This window comes from Zophobas morio, unplaced genomic scaffold (assembly GCF_036711695.1).
Source record: "Zophobas morio isolate AGI-343-1 ecotype UQ-CSIRO unplaced genomic scaffold, CSIRO_AGI_Zmor_V1 ptg000108l, whole genome shotgun sequence".
In the NCBI taxonomy this organism is placed as follows: Eukaryota; Metazoa; Arthropoda; class Insecta; order Coleoptera; family Tenebrionidae; genus Zophobas; species Zophobas morio.
In genome coordinates this window covers 5,181,526-5,197,876 of record NW_026972213.1, presented here as the reverse complement: position 1 = coordinate 5,197,876, position 16,351 = coordinate 5,181,526, and the positions used below count along the sequence as shown (strand labels likewise).

The 16,351-nt window shown below is 32.3% G+C and overlaps 3 protein-coding genes and 1 long non-coding RNA gene across 7 annotated transcripts in view; 3 read left to right on the top strand and 1 right to left on the bottom strand.

The window, feature by feature from the left end:
- LOC135144589 (uncharacterized) overlaps positions 1 to 16,351 on the bottom strand; it is a 52,995-nt gene that overhangs the window by 1,821 nt on the left and 34,823 nt on the right. The window contains exons 1-2 of one of the 2 annotated variants that reach the window (XR_010283197.1): positions 614 to 682; positions 264 to 501 (exon numbers count right to left, since the gene is read on the bottom strand). This is a non-coding gene — a long non-coding RNA (uncharacterized LOC135144589). Of the gene's footprint in view, positions 1 to 263; positions 502 to 613; positions 683 to 16,351 lie in introns of those variants that run through there. The other variant, XR_010283198.1, reaches the window with a different exon arrangement.
- Positions 376 to 2,373, top strand: LOC135144586 (uncharacterized). 3 transcript variants are annotated; one of them, XM_064076613.1, is made up of 3 exons: positions 376 to 484; positions 1,040 to 1,833; positions 1,885 to 2,373. In XM_064076613.1, the coding sequence occupies exons 2-3, from the start codon at positions 1,045 to 1,047 to the stop codon at positions 2,329 to 2,331; spliced, it is 1,236 nt and encodes a 411-aa protein (XP_063932683.1). In that variant the 5' UTR covers positions 376 to 484; positions 1,040 to 1,044; the 3' UTR covers positions 2,332 to 2,373. The 3 variants fall into 3 exon arrangements, with proteins under 3 accessions (XP_063932683.1, XP_063932684.1, XP_063932685.1); XM_064076614.1 differs by having other exon boundaries at positions 472 to 488; XM_064076615.1 differs by lacking the exon at positions 376 to 484 and adding an exon at positions 770 to 828.
- On the top strand, positions 9,980 to 12,271 carry LOC135144747 (uncharacterized). The gene is made up of 3 exons (XM_064076815.1): positions 9,980 to 10,313; positions 10,429 to 11,252; positions 11,306 to 12,271. Exons 2-3 carry the CDS (start codon positions 10,464 to 10,466, stop codon positions 11,750 to 11,752), a joined length of 1,236 nt encoding a protein of 411 aa, XP_063932885.1. The 5' UTR covers positions 9,980 to 10,313; positions 10,429 to 10,463; the 3' UTR covers positions 11,753 to 12,271.
- Positions 14,892 to 16,161, top strand: LOC135144549 (uncharacterized). The gene is made up of 2 exons (XM_064076571.1): positions 14,892 to 15,680; positions 15,730 to 16,161. Exons 1-2 carry the CDS (start codon positions 14,892 to 14,894, stop codon positions 16,159 to 16,161), a joined length of 1,221 nt encoding a protein of 406 aa, XP_063932641.1.

Sequence of the window (16,351 nt, the reverse complement as noted above, 5' to 3'; positions counted from 1 at the left end):
AAATGTAAAAAAATAACATGCTCTTGTACTTATAGTGTATGAATCTGCCTTGACCCTAGACATCCAGATTTTCTCGAAAAAACCAAATTGTTTAATTAATAATATTTTAAAACAGTTAAGGAGAATGCAGAGCAATGGTTGATTAAAAGTGTTTTACACTGTGACTGGTATTATGTATATTTTTTTAACTTACAGCGATTTTCATAAAATCCCAAAACCAAATTTTATTATTTTTTGGAGCGTTTAAACCATTTATTTATTACCTGAAGCCAGTCCTGAAGTGAATTCTGTTTGATTAATGCTGTGACCTTGTAAATAATGTTCCATTCCATACTCCCAACAGATAATACTCGTCAACTGTTACAGGTTATACAATTTAATGAACCAGTGTTTCCTCTGAGTGTCCGTTGTTTATTATTTAAATACTGTCTAATTTTACGGTAATGTCTTGTGTTATTTGTGCAAAATTTTTGGGAAATATTTAGTAAGTAGGTATTATTGCTGAAAAAAAAACATCATGTTTTAAAATGCCTAATTAAATGAATAAATGTAATATAATAAATGTATGATATCCAAATTAAGATTTAAATAATTAATAAAAACAATCATGTACCTCATGTGTTTCTTTCTACATCTCTGTGCATTACAATAATGATATTACTACCTATTAATAAATGTTGCATCATACTAAATTTACAAATAAAAAAATAGACAGTAAATTAAATAAATATAGAAGGTATTTCACACCACATAGAAACAAAAGTTTTTTTAGTGAATGCAGTGTGAGATCGTCAAATTATTTGCAATAAACTCTGTTACGAAAATTAGGTATCGTTTCACTTTACCTAGTCATAGTATGTGTTATATAATATATAATTTACTGTATTATATAAGCCGAATTGTTAAAATATGTAATTACTATGTGTAGATATAGATTAGATAACATAATTGAAGTGGTGAGATGGGTACTTAACTGAAACATTTAAAATCTTATCATTTTGTTTAGATCTTTCCTAATACGTAGTTTCATCTGTTTTAGTTACAATGGAAGTGTTAAAAAATCATCCAGATGTCACAGCGTTCGCTATCAGTGTTGCTCATGATGAAGGAATAAAAACCTGTGCTATAATTGACGTAAAAACCAACGAAAAAGGTGAAGGATATCTAGGACAAATATTTATGGTAACTGTTAAAGACACTATTACTAACAAAGAATTCAACTTTGTAATAAAATCAGCCTTCAAAGATGATAACATTAGAAAATATGCACCCATAAGGAAAAGCTTCTTGAACGAAATTTATTTTTATGTGGATGTGTATCCACAGTTGAAGAAAATAGAAACTCAAAACGGGGTTTCACCTAGCGACTTTGTGCCAAAATGTTACAAAGTGTCGACCGAAGAAAAAACTGAAATGCTGTGTTTGGAAAATTTGAAGATGTCGAATTTTGAAATATTTGACAAGTCGTTAATTTTGGATGACGAGCACGTTAGTTTCATTTTTAAAACTTACGGAGATTTTCATGCATATGGATTTGCTTTAAAAGAGCAGCGTCCGGAAGAATATCTTCAGTTAACTAATAAATTGGACAATGTGTACGCTGAGATGATCACTAACCCCGACGGGAGTTTCGACACATACTTAAAATCATTTAATACGCTTATTGAAAAATATTTTGTGATAGGAGAAGACGACGAGCTGATTAGAAGATATGAAAAATATTTGGGTGATGGTATTGTTGATATTTTCAAGAGTCTTGTAACTGAAGATTGTGATTACTCATCGATTTTGCATGGAGATTGTTGGAGCAATAACATGATGTTTAAATATGACGTGTGTTAATCTCAAATTTAGCTCTACAAATAATTATTCTCTCTTTTTTAGGTGCACAACACAAGTAAAAGACTTACCACGATTCGTTTGCTGGATTTGCAGCTGGTGAAAACAGGAAGTCCTGTTTGTGATTTGTCGTACTGTCTATACTCAGGAGCGTCTAAAGAGATTTTTGATAATTTAGATAAATACTTGAAAATTTACTACGACAGTTTATCTACGACTTTAAATGAGTTTGGGCTTGAATCAGAAAAAATCTTTCCTTTTCATGTTCTTAAAGAACATTGGAAGATGTATGCCAAATTTGGAATGATAATGTCATTAGTGATTCTTAGAATGAAGTGCACTAATAAAGAGGATTTGATAGATTTCACAGATGACTTTGAAAAAGACATGACTGAAGAACAAATGGCTAAGTTATTAAAATTCAATGAAGATGATTTTAAAGTACGAGTGAAAGATCTTCTCAAACATCTATGTGAAATAGAAGCTTTGTAAAAAAAATATTTTTACAATGTGTGCAATATAAATTAAATAAAACCATGTTTTAATTTATTTTTACACCATTAGAAATCATTGGTTTTAAAAGCACTGCAGTATATTTTGATTTCTAGTCACATTATTATTATTATTATTATTATTAATTTAATTTATTGGTATTTCATTTACTAAACGAGATAACTCCAATAAAGAGAAATAATTTAAAATTACATAAAATACAAAGGAAAAGCAGTGTTATTAATTCAAAAAATTTAAGTTGAGTCCACTTGAACTCTGTATATAAACCAAAATTTCAATGTAATACAATAAAATAATAAACTGGTTACTCTGTAAGTTGGTGCTTTTGAAAAATTTTTTTGAGACTTGTCTGAATCAACAAGTTAATTGGCGCAGTTGGTAGGATAACGCGGACATGAACAAACGCGTATCGAACAAAAGTTTTCACGACGTGGAATCTTAATTCCTTAAGCGTTATTCGTAAAACAAAGAAGTACCAACACCGCTTCGAAGATTTGCATCATGACAAACTCGAAGAGGTTCTTGAAGAAAATTGAAGAAGACCCAACATCAAGTTAGGCCCGGAAGAAAAAATCTTTCAAGTGGAAGAGCCAACATCACGCAACGGTGAGTCTGAGCATCCCATCTTTCTCATCTTTTCTTTTTCCCTTTTGAAATTCACGCAAAGATCCTTTTGTTTTCGTTTCGTTTGTTCTTGTTTTTTTTCTCTTCTCAGAGTTTATGTATATCTATAAACACCCATACGAAACTCAACAATTGGATTTTTTCCAAAAAGGTCAACCACAATTTCCAAATCGACCCATTAAATTAACTAGAAACCCAAATCCACCAAAACAGAGATTTTTAATAAATTCCAAGATGTCAACAACATTTCGAGCCCCCATGATTAAAACCTAAACACAGCCCATGTCAATTACACACAGGTCGCCACAAAATTTCAATCGCCCTAATTACTGTCATAACCCCTCTGAACCCAATCAAAACTTCATATCCGAAGAATTAGGTATATCAAATAGATGACGAACAGCAAACAGAACAAGGAGCATGTTTTTTCGTTACAAATAGTGAAAACGATTACAACAATTATGAAAATCTCGCTATCTGTAAAGACCAAACAGATCATCAATATCAACCGAACGACGAACTTTCGTATCAAACAGACTATGATTATCAGCAAACTAATAATGAAGATAACCCAATACCACAAACAAACGACCAAGTTAACCTCCTTTTTCAAACAAATGTAGCTTACGAAGTAAACACGGTTTTCAATTGCAATGAATTCCCATAAATTCAAATTCACCATCCGCCTCTCAAATTATTATTAGTTGATACATGATCTTATGCGTCGATCATTAAACCGTGTATTGCATAAAAATACTTTCCATCAACCATCCACAACAAAACTCAAAACGGCTACCGGAGAAGAAACAAAGCTTCGAATTTGTCTTATATGATTTCCATAGTTTCTTCGATGGCATTATAGGTATTAAACAACTTCTATATTTAAAATTTTCCATAGATTTGGTCAATAAACAATTTCATATACATCCCTCTACATTTCAGACAAACAAATGATACATCTTTCTTACTTAATACTGAAATACTTGATACCGTAGATACGGATCTTCTCTCGTTGTTAATGTAGGAGATGCAGAAATCGACATAACATCTGACGATTGTTTGGAAAACTCTGATAAGATATCAACCCCAATTAGCCCAACAATAACAATAGAGTCAACGGAAAAACTAAAAAATCCACCCAACATTCAAATATTGTCAGATATTCAAATCAGACCTCCAGATCCGAAGCTATCTGATAATGAAACTGTTCATTCAGCGGTTGGAAACCCGATACTCATACCTACTACCAAAAAGAGACATAAAAAAGCAGATGCGTTAATTAATCTAGCTGTCGTAACGTAACAATACAACTCACTCTTTCGCTGGATATACACCATTTGAGGTCGTAAAGGGACATATTGATTCAGGCAATCCTTTTGAGTTTTCAGACGCGAAAATTCTTTTACATCATATTTAACATCATAAAGAAAAAAACAAAAGTTCGTATGACAAAATCAAACATAAAACAATATTAAAAAAGGAAAAGAAACAATACATCTATGTAAATAGTAGGGAACGTGATAAAACAAAGTCAAAATCCTTTCCGATAATGATAACACCGGTCAACATGAATTTTGAGTGTGGGTTCTGTATACCGGATTCTTATTCTTTTAACACTGCTAAATAAGGAAAAAATTGTTTCCTTCGAAAAAGATTGCTTTTGTGGCTTTCAGAATGAAATTAAAATTTCTAAAATATTTTCCTGCTTTTACATATTTATTCCATGTAAAAATAAAAAAAAAATGTAATTTGTGTATCAAGACCGTGAAGAAAACATTTTTTGGCCGATCTGAAGATTATTGGACGAGGTTCAACAATTCAGAAGAAGCCAAAGAAGATTATTCACGGCTGAGTTTTGAGCGACGATTATTTTCATTTCGTATCATTTGGCGTGACAGATGAGTATATAAAGTATTGACAGATGAGTACGTGAAGTAAATACGGCCCTGAAGTACATTTTGACAATTAATTACCAAATGTGACGTTTTACGTCCGTCAATGGAGACGTAAAGCCATCTATTTTGTGTTAGTCGCCCAAAAAAAAACTTTTTTTTTGAATTTGGATCAATTATTACACGAGAAGCCCACTTTTTGTCTTGACTTCGAACATGTAGGTTACAATAAGCTTCATATGCTACACAAAGTCTAATAACATTTGTAGCCAAAACAAATTTTTTATCCCTTGTTTCTCTCTGCATATGTAGCAAAATGAATTTGCATCATGTTGACAACTTTTTAAAGACATTTTTGTATTTGGCGTTACATGAAATGTACTGTATAGCTAAGTATCACGCGCACGTGCACACTAATTATAAGTCATATGAGTGAAATTGCCCTAGCCTCATTTAGTAAAGCAATTATTTTATTACTCAAAACCTTAAATATTTATCTATTGCTGTGAAAGTTACAAAAGCAAAGTTATCGACAAGAAAACAAAGTTTTTCCTGATTTTTCAATATAGAGAATTAGAAAATAATGATTAAAATACAGATTCAAAAAAAAAATTTTTTTTGTCGATCGGTGTAATTAAAAAAAAACTGCTAACCAAACAAAGCACACATCATAAGTCGAATCTGAAAAAACCCAGAAAAACTTATGAAGGAGAGTCTCTTCTCAATCGTCATCTTACTTCCTCTTGTGTCGACTCAAAACAGCAATTAAATCCCAAATACTTCCCTTCTATCCTGGCCGAATCAAAACAATACAAAATCACTATACCTTTATCTTTATAAGTTACTTTATTGCAACTGAGCCCCTAATTAAACATCTAGACAATAATTTTAACTACTTTAATCAAATCAACAATAGTTTACATGTGCCCCCTATTTCGAAAGAACAAACCCCGTACAGATAAAATTTCAAGCACCTACTAATCCATACTGAATATTTAATAATTGAAACTCGAGATAAACTAATAACTTTATCCCTCGCATAAGATCTAAACGCGGATTAATTAACCTCGTAGGCAAAATATCTACTAGACTTGGATTCAGTGATGACGAACAAAAAAATAATAAAACCATAAAATTGTTAACTGAAAATCAGGAATCAGTTAATAAACAAGTCCAACTTCAAATGTCACTGACAAAACGGCTAATCGATAACTACAGGGTGTTATTGAAATACATGGAAACAAAAAATCTGGTGAATGTAGGGAACCTAAGAAGTCAAATGAACGTTTGTTGTTTTAGTAAAATTTTGAAAGGAAAATTTAACCCCTATCCAAACATTCATTCCTCCACTGATAAATAATGGTTTCACGAAAAAATGTGAAACCTAGTAACTGAAAACTGCCGAGGTGTAACTACTGTTGCTATTAATTTATTGCTAGCAACAAATAAACAATGACAATAATTAATGAACTGACAATTAAAACTTCAAAATCATAATTTAATCAACCATAAAATGAAACAAAACGTAACGTATGCAACTAGAGCAAGTTTTCAAAATGTCCACCACCATTTCGTATACACGCTTCCGCACGTCTAATCAATATTGTTGGGTTCTTTGGGGTCGATTCTCGAACTCGTTCGAATAAGTTCCGCATACGCAAGTGGCCAACTTCCGAACGGTTTTGAAGATTCGGTATTCTCGAACCGCGCGCACACGTTGGTATACGCAAATGTTCGAGCGTATACGAACGTTAAGTTACGAGTGGGTAGATGCGATCGCATTTTGGTTTGCGAGTGGTGAAAGCTAACCTAAAACTCTGTTTGGTTTTGGTCGTTCTGTTGTAACGTCAATATAATATCTTTAATATGCTGTATCTGTTAATATACATTAATAGAAAGGGTTACCATTCCAAAAATACACAAATTGTAATGTATCAATTTGATTGTGAGAATTTTATAATTTCATTTACAATTTTGACATTTGTGATGCAAATTTAAAAATTTTAAATTGAAACAGCCGATTTCTGTGTAGTACACATAATAGCTACATATGTATGAAGAAACAACGGACTATTGCGATATTTTGGGTAATTTCTAATAATACATTAACACGTTCTTATTATGGTTGTAACAATAATTTTTAGGTGATTCTGGCTAGCCACTGCGAACATTTCAAATATACGTGCAGTTGTGTCAAAAATAAAAACTAAAATGAATTCTGAAAGATCATTTACTGTACAAAACGGTTGTAATGGTATGCATAAATATACCTGAATAAATATCGGGTAACCAAACGCTAAGAATTTTCTATAAACTAGGAGAGTACACGCAGTAATAAAGGTATTAATATGCAAATACCTGCTGGCTACGGTGGTCCCATTCAAAAATAAACATTATTAAATTTGTATCTGCATCATTGTAAAAAAATCACAAGAATTTGTATTAAATACGTAGGGTTGCATAAAATCATAAAATCAACATTTTTTTTAATCACGATTTTTTTATGTTTTTTTAGTCTGTCAATTATTTGGGATTAAAATCCTGATTAAAATAGTACCTAAGTATCCGACTTAATGTCATCCTTGAGTCGTACTTCTTAGTTTTGAACAATAAAGAGAATTTATTGTAATTTACATTGAAAAAAGGAATTGATACTGTTATTTATAATATTTACTCCTATAATCTTTAAAATACAATTTAAAAGAATTATCGTTCCATTTTGTTGGAAATATTGTATTCTATTTAAAGTTCAACTTATTTTGATATAAATTTGCATTAAAAGGGCCGTAATATGCATTGCATATTCCAAACTGTAAAGAAAACTAAAAAAAAACAATAATACTTTAAAGCAATAATTTAAATCGAGCCAATCCTGCTAATACGTGTTTTGCTGCTTAATAAATTTGAAGGTAACAAATTAAAATAGTCCTTCTTGGATTCAAACTCACCCCGCGTGAGTTCTACCAACCATCGCATTTAAATATCCTCTGTATTTTGCCGCTGTTGCCATATCCTCACTCGAACAGAGGCCTTCGTATGCGCATCGAGTTGCTATTCGCATTGAATCTCGTTCAAGAAGACGGATTTTCGTTTCGAATAGCATCTTGGCATGCGCATCTATTCGTATTCGCATCTTTGCGAACGAGTTCGAGAATCGACCCCGGTTATCATTTCGGGATGTGCTCTAATTTCAGCAGCTACATTTGTTATTCTGTTGAGGGTCCTCTCTATTTTTTTGGCATAGCCATTCACAAAAGCGAACTCTACGTGGCAGATCTTCTGGTTTCAAATGCTGAACTCGTTGTACATGATACTGGCCTACACCCCTAGGCCTTGTTCATGTAGAGTTCTCCATACCAAAAAAGGTGAAACTCCCACTCGGTAAGACAATCGTCTAATGCTTATACCTGGATCGTTTTCAACGACATTAAAAATTTCTTCTTCGGCATCAAGTGTCCGTTCTGTCCTTTCACGACCACGATCACTAAAACGAGGTTGAAATTTCCCATTTTCTCGTAGACGCTGAACAACGTTAGCAAATGTTTTAAGATTTGGCAATCTTCGTTCGGGAAATGCTTCTTGGTATAAACGTCGAGCTTCCAAGGAGTTTCCTAAGGCTTGTCCATACATCAGAACCATGTCAGTCATTTCAGAATTAGAAAAATTCATTTTGTTCTTCCAAAAAATTGCAAAAACGTCAAAAAATGATGGGCTAATGAATGTATTGTCATGTTAACAAGCAACAATTTTACCTACTTTAAATTACTATAGTGATCAAATTTACCTTTAACATTTTTGGAATCAGTAGCGCACACGCAAATTTTAACAGATTTTCAATCAATTTTATCTCGAAAACTAAAGGATTTTTATTAGATCAATATTTGATGCATAAATTCTCTACATCATGACCAATTACCTTAAAAAAAGTTTCCATCTATTTCAAAAATACCCTGTATAATAACACGATGACAACTCTCTCCAAAAATCAAGAGTTAATTGAGACAAAATTAAAAGAGTTCCAAAATAAATTTGGCGATGTTGCGATCTACATAGAATCACAAAACACCTTAGAGCAAATAATTTTGAATTGCCAAAATGATTAATACGACTTTTGCATAACATCGAAAACCCAATTATGTTTGCAAGACTAAATATTTTGCATAGCTCCATTATTCCTGTGGCAGACATGAAAACGATACTCGACAAACTTTATGGCAAAAACAAAATTCCAAAATTTAATAAGATATTTTCTTACTAATCTTACTATCAAATTGCACCTTTAAAAGGTTTCTTTTTTAATAACAAAATAATTTTTACTATTCACATGCCTATGTTCAACCTTACGACCTTCGACCTATATCACCTGTATTCCATCCTTCAGAAAAAGTCCACTATAATACCTCAAAAACCGTACCTAAAGCTCAGCACCCACAATCATCAGTACTTACATGAAAAGTATGTAAGTGTGAGGCCGTAGAAGATATCTACATTTGCGACGTTGAATCAGTGATGGGGTGGCGATTCGTAGGCGCAAAAAATGTGGGTTTGCGGTTCGAAAGTACCAAAATGTGCTTTTCTGATTGTGACGCAATCCAAATTGGTAAACCGCGTCGTCGACTCAAAGGACCAGGTCACAGAAGTGTATATATACGTATATTATGTTAAGACGACTAAAAATTTTAATGCAAAATTGCAACTATATTCTTAAAAAAAAAGTAGTAAGAATTTTAAATATGATCATGTATACGAATATTCTTGAAAAGAAAAAGAAATTATTTTTCAATAATATAAACTCAGCCAGACAACCTTTCCCCAAATTTCAATTAAAAAATTTTGGGTTTAGTTGCGTTTTAGTTAAATTTTGGTTAAACATACAAATGTTGTTTCTTTTGTAATTTGATGGTACCTTCAATAATATTATAGACTCAGTGAGAATATCCGCTGAATGCTATTTAGATAATGTAGGTTTTGCGTTGATTAACTGACGAGGCTTATTTAATACGTAATGGTTTAAATTACGTTTCATTAATCCTCGACCTCGTAAACCAGTGCGCACTGGTTCTCAAACTGCGGGGCGCGGAATTAAAGTGCTGTTATTTACAATATCAAGTTGATACGTTAATACATCATAATATGTACCACAAGTCATTCTAAATATTTTTCGACTTTTATGATTAAACGAAGTATTAAAAACAAAATAAATTATTTTATATTTTAGTTATATTAGTTAACATTGGACAACGACTGGCGAAATTTAAGTAAGGGGTGCGCATTCGTACTCAAAGCGAACACACAGTGCGTAAGAGAAAAGTTTGAGAACCTTTGTTGTAAATGTTTTGTTTTGTGTTCCCACAGATACCTCCTCTTAAACCGCTTCATCCAATGTTAGTTACACAATCTGAGAGATTGGTGTTTGTATCGTCTGCTTGTGTTTTAAATTTCACGGTAATAATTACATAATTTTTTTACAATTATTTTTGCTAGGCTGCATAAGTGTATATTCTAACATAATTTTAACCTTCAGGTTTTTGTTACTTCTTTTTTTTTCATTTTATTCTAGATTTCTACTTCGACTGTACGTGTCTTCAAAACACAATGGAGGTGCTAAATGATCGTCGAGATATTATAGAGTTCGCTAACAGTGCTGCTCAGGACCAAGGGATCGAGAACTGTACAATAGTCGACGTAAAAACCAACGAAAAAGGTGAAGGATATTTAAGCCAAATATACATGATCACGGTCAAGGATACTGCTACTAGTAAGCAACTTGATTTTGTAATAAAGTCAGCTTTCAAAGATGACAATATCAGAAACTATTCATCCATAGCACGGACCTTCTTGAACGAAATTTATTTTTATACGGACGTGTCTCCACAGTTGCAGAAAATAGAGATTGAAAACGGAATATCACCCACTCACTTTGTACCAAAATGCTACAAAGTATCTTCCGACGATAAAGACGAAATGTTGTGTTTCGAAAATTTGAAAGCGGCGAATTTTGAAATGTTTGATAAGTCGTTAGTTTTGGACGATGAGCATGTGAGTTTTATTTTTACAACTTATGGCCGTTTCCACGGATATGGGTTTGCTTTAAAAGATCTGCAACCGGAAGAATATGTTCGTATCACTGATAAAATTTACAATATGTACGAAGAGTTAATGACTAAGCCCGATGGCTATTTTAGACCATATTTAAAATCGCTTAGTATACTGGTTGAGAAGTATCTTGTGACGGGAGAAGACGATGAGCTGATAAAAAAATATGAAAAATACAGAGGTGACGGTATTGCTGATATTTTCCACAGTGTTGTAACTGAAGATTGTGATTACTCAACTATCTTGCACGGGGATTGTTGGAGCAACAACATGATGTTCAAATATGAGGTTTGTACTGGTATTATATATTAACACTTTACAAGTAACCAATGTTTTTTCAGACGAATAACAATGATAAGAAATTGATCGAGATGCGACTTCTAGATTTACAGCTGATGAAAACAGGAAGTCCTGTTTGTGATCTATCTTATTGTCTTTATTCAGGCGCCTCTAAGTCAGTCTTTGACAATTTGGAAAAATATTTGAAAACTTATTACGACAGTTTGTCTTCAACCTTGCATGAATTTGGTCTTAATCCGGAAAAAATATTTCCTTTTCATGTTCTGAAGGAACATTGGAAAAAGTATGCCAGATTCGGGATGATAATGGCTTTAATGGTTATTAACTTGAAGTGCACTGACAAGGAAGATTTGATAGATTTTACAGATGATTTTCAGTTGGATATGAACGAACAAGAAATGGCCGACTTTTTAAAATTTAACGAAGATGATTTTAAAGTGCGAGTGAAAGAGCTTCTTAAACATTTGTGTGAAGTGGATGCTTTGTAAAAAATACGTTACATGCAGTAATAAAAAACGAGATTATAGACAGCCATGGATTTTTGAGGATTTGGCGTTGATGGAATTTTGATCTTGTCAGATTACCCTCATAGTGAAAATAAAAAAAAATCTTCAAAAATTCGTGGCCGTCCTTGATCGTGTTTGTGTCACTCTTTAGGTATTAAATATAATATTAAGTTTTCTTTTTGAGATTGTAGATTTGAAAAAGAGTAAATATTTGACCCATTGCCAAAGATGATGGTTTAATCGGTAGATTGATTGCATAAAATACCTGTTAAGTTAAGTTATTTGTACATATACAGCTGCCACCGTGTTTCAAAGATAAACAAAACTACTAGCAGCTTTTGGTATAACTAAAACGTGACGTGGTGCTTCAGAGGTCAAGAATGAACTTTTCTTGAAGAGATATTAGCCGAGTTTTGAAACCATTCGGGAGTAGAAAATTCATGTTTCTGCATTATGTTGTTATGTTATGTTGTTTATTTCTGAATAAAGCAATTCTTAATACATTGTTTTATTTCAATTTGCAAAAAAGGGATTTAAGTAAGTCTTTTTTGAGGGACAACGGATAAAAAATAAGTTAATTCGAAAATGTTTGTTTCTCGTTAGCTAAAGCAACAGTATAAGACAGAAGTGAATAAAATTTGGTAATTTTGGTACAGGTGACATTAATTATAACGTCTTCTCTTTTTAGAATATTAGATAAACGAGGTGAACTGGTTACTGACTTGATTGAAACATTTGAACTTACCAAAGCATAAATATGCAGTACTGTGCACATATATAAATTTTTTGAGTTGACGTCATCGATTTTCTGGCGAGGATGAATAAAATAAAAAGAAATGGAAAGGTCAATTCAGGTTAGCTTTCTACCATGTGAGAGATGTTGTTAAGGCTGTTGTTACGCTAAAACAAATACTGCAGACACTGTAGGAAAACAATGTCTGGCAGCGCTTGTACGCAAAAAACTGGTTGCTGTTTTAATACACAGTTTTTAAGCATTTGTCATGATATTAAAAGAAAAGGGATTAAACCGTGTTTAATGTTATTTTGCGTGATAATAATCAATTAATTAATTAGCAGCCTCAAAATATAACTACAAGTTCAGACTAGTTAGATCAGTATTTTAGGAAATAGTATATCTAATTAATTCCAATATAAATAGATATGGATATAAAAAATCTAGATTTTTGTTTTGGTATTTTATGAGGTATGGAATGCCAAAAAAACATGAAAAAATGAAGCACTTTTTAAAATGACTTTACTATTCTTTCAATTGTCGTTTGCAAATTAGAAAGTATACAGTTTCATAAAAAATATAATATTATTGAACAATGATAAAATAAAGAATATAACCTAAACATTTTTTTGGCAAAAAAATAGGAATTTTATATTTGTATAATATTTTGGAAGTTTTTTACAAGTTGCTATACTGACGTTATGACGTTATGAACTGTAACGCAAAAAACGATAATGTTTTCGTTTTAAGTTTGAAGCAACCTTATGAACTTTATATTTATATATTTTTGTTTATTAAAATTTATTATATTTGTTAAAATAATAATAATAATAATAATAATAAGAAGAAGTGATATATTAAACTTTATGCACCCGTTGGTCAGCATCCATGTGTCTTTGTAGACTGACTTCAAACATATTTTTTCCTTTCTCAGTTTTGCAAGTGAATTATTGTCTGTCAAATAAAGTTGAGGCACCAGTTGTATCAAGATATTTAACATTCGAGAGTCGCATTTGCAGAAACATGCTTAATATTAGTTTTGCAAACTGTTGCATTCAGACATTTAATTGCAAATTTCCATAGTAACGAGTTAAATTGTAAGTACCTATTTACAATGGGCATAAAACATAAGGATGTCCTAAGCATTAATGCATACAAATTTATGTTTAGTGCTCTATGGTTGTATTCGTTCACAATGAGCATAATGCTTAGGACATCCTTATGCTTTATGCTCATTGTGAATAAGCACTTATGCTCATTGTGAACGAATACAAGCATAGAGCACTAAACATAAATTTGTATGCATTAATCCTTATGCTTTATGCCCATTGTGAATGAGCACTAAACTGATTGGTTATTTATTTTTTAACAACCTTTAAATTTTTATCGGTTTCTGTCTATTAATGCTTACAATTATAAAAGTTGGCTGATAGGAAAGCCATAACTGTACCCTGTATGTAAATTCAGTACGGTAATATTACCTTACCGAAATGTCAATTGTCAACATTTGTCAAGGAATTGAAAAGCAATGAATGTGAAGTAACTTTATTTATTCAAACAAATGCTTGACTAATTGTATTTTTAGCATTTCCGGGCAATACGCCACTTAAATCCATCATTTTTCTTAAATTTGTATCAGAAAATTTTTTGAATCACAACAAAATGTAACCATGACAGGAAAATATTTCTTGCAAACGCGATCAGATCAATTTTTTTAAAGCAAATTGCCTGATTCAACTGTTTGCAATTTTTGGCTAATGGACAGAAACCGATAAAACCTTGAATATACCACAGTACAGTATAGTAAGTAGTTACAATGTCATAATAGCCTTAAATGTCTCAAAATCCTCGCTATCGCTTGGATTTCGAACTGACATTTTTTACTATGTATCCAGGAGTGAACAAACGAGTTTTTAATTTTAATCTTACACTTCCAAAGTGATAGCAGGTGAACAACGTTTTTCATTTTACGCGCAAAAACTACCACCTTGAAGAAAAAGTTTCAAATGGCGTTCACCCATCAATGAGAGATCTACTTGCTCGTCAAATGTCCGCAAAACGTGTAATGTGAAGTGAAATTTAAAAAAAAAATAATTTGTGTAGTTTGTCCACACCAGAACGCCAGGTGAGAATCTTTTACATCAGTCGATCCTACGCTATTTATAGGTAAAAAAATCCATGCAACTCAAGTTGTGCTACATACGTTATTTAAAGAATAAAATGAAGGTGAAAGCGTCATAATTTTAAAGCAAAACGTGGCAATAACTTTAGTTTATTCACCAAAATTTAGCTCTGTCGTAATTTTGTATGATTCAAGTGATTTTTTTTTATTACACAGATCGTCTCAGTCTCATCAGTTGGCCCGTAAGAAAACAAAAAAAAGACATCATGGATGAATGGCGAGCTCGTCCTCATGTACAAAAGTTTGTGAAAGCTGTCGCCAAAGAACAAGGAATACCAGAATATACCATTATCAATTTGACAAGAACCAAAAAAGGTGAAGGATATTCAGGAATAATCTTCATGATTACCATCAAAGACAAGTCAAGCGACCGAGAGCTAGATCTTGTAGTGAAATCAGCTTTTACAGAAGACGAACACAGAAATTTTTTACCCATTGAGGACTCCTATGCTAACGAAATTCATTTTTTCACAGAAGTAAAACCAACCCTTAATAAATTTATAGAAGAGTGTGGAATGAGGCCCACAAATTACGCCGCACATTGTTATCAAATACATGCCGAGGTTCCGAAAGAGATGCTCTGTCTAGAGAACTTGAGGACGTCCAATTTTGAACTATTTGACAAGAAGTTAATTCTAGACGACGAACACTTTAGCTTCATTTTTAATTATTATGGTCGTTTTCATGGATATTCTTTTGCATTGAAGGCCCGGCGACCAGAAGATTATGCAAAACTTGTGGCTCCTATTCGAAATGTGTTTGAGCAATTTACGAAAATTCCGGAGGGAAATTTTAAAACCTTCTTAAAGGACACAAGTAATACAATTGCGACTTATCTAGAAGTAGGAGAAGATGACGAAATAATAAAAAAGTACGAAAAATATCAAGACGGAGGAATCATTGATCTTTTCGAAAAGGCGGTGACTGATGTTTGCGATCATACTACAATTTTACATGGCGACTGCTGGAGTAACAACATGATGTTTAAATATGAGGTTTGTTTACATTATGACCGTTTTCTGAATGTATCCATTTTCTTTTTAGACTTTAGGAAATAGTAGAAAATTAGTGGACATGCGGCTTTTGGATTTACAGATTATCAGAGATGCGAGTCCTGTTTGTGATTTGTCCTATTGTTTGTATTCAGGTGGTTCTAAAACAGAATATGATAATTTAGATAGGTATTTTAAAATTTACTACGAGAGTTTGTCGATGACTTTGCAAGCGTTGGGATGTGATGTTAAAACTATTTATCCATTTAATCTTCTTAAGGAACACTGGAAAAGATTTGCAAGACTGGGAATGGCAATGACGTTTGCTATTCTGAAGTTGAAGTGTACCAACCAGGAAGATATTGTAGATTTAACAGACAATCGTGAACGACATGAAGCTGCTAGAAATAAGTATAATGATCGAGATTTTAAGAAACGAGTAAAAGATGTTTTATATCACATGTCAAAAATGGATGCTTTGTAAAGAATTTTAATCATTTGTGTCAATTGTATTTTTAATAAAGTGTTTTATCGAGCAAGGACTCGTGTTGTTTTATTTGTAAAATTAGACAAAGTGACATTTGAATGTAAATAAAACTGTGGTTATTCTTTCACAGATAAAGTACAATAGTGAAGTAGACAAAAGGCCCCCTAGTGAAAAAGGATATGCAGAA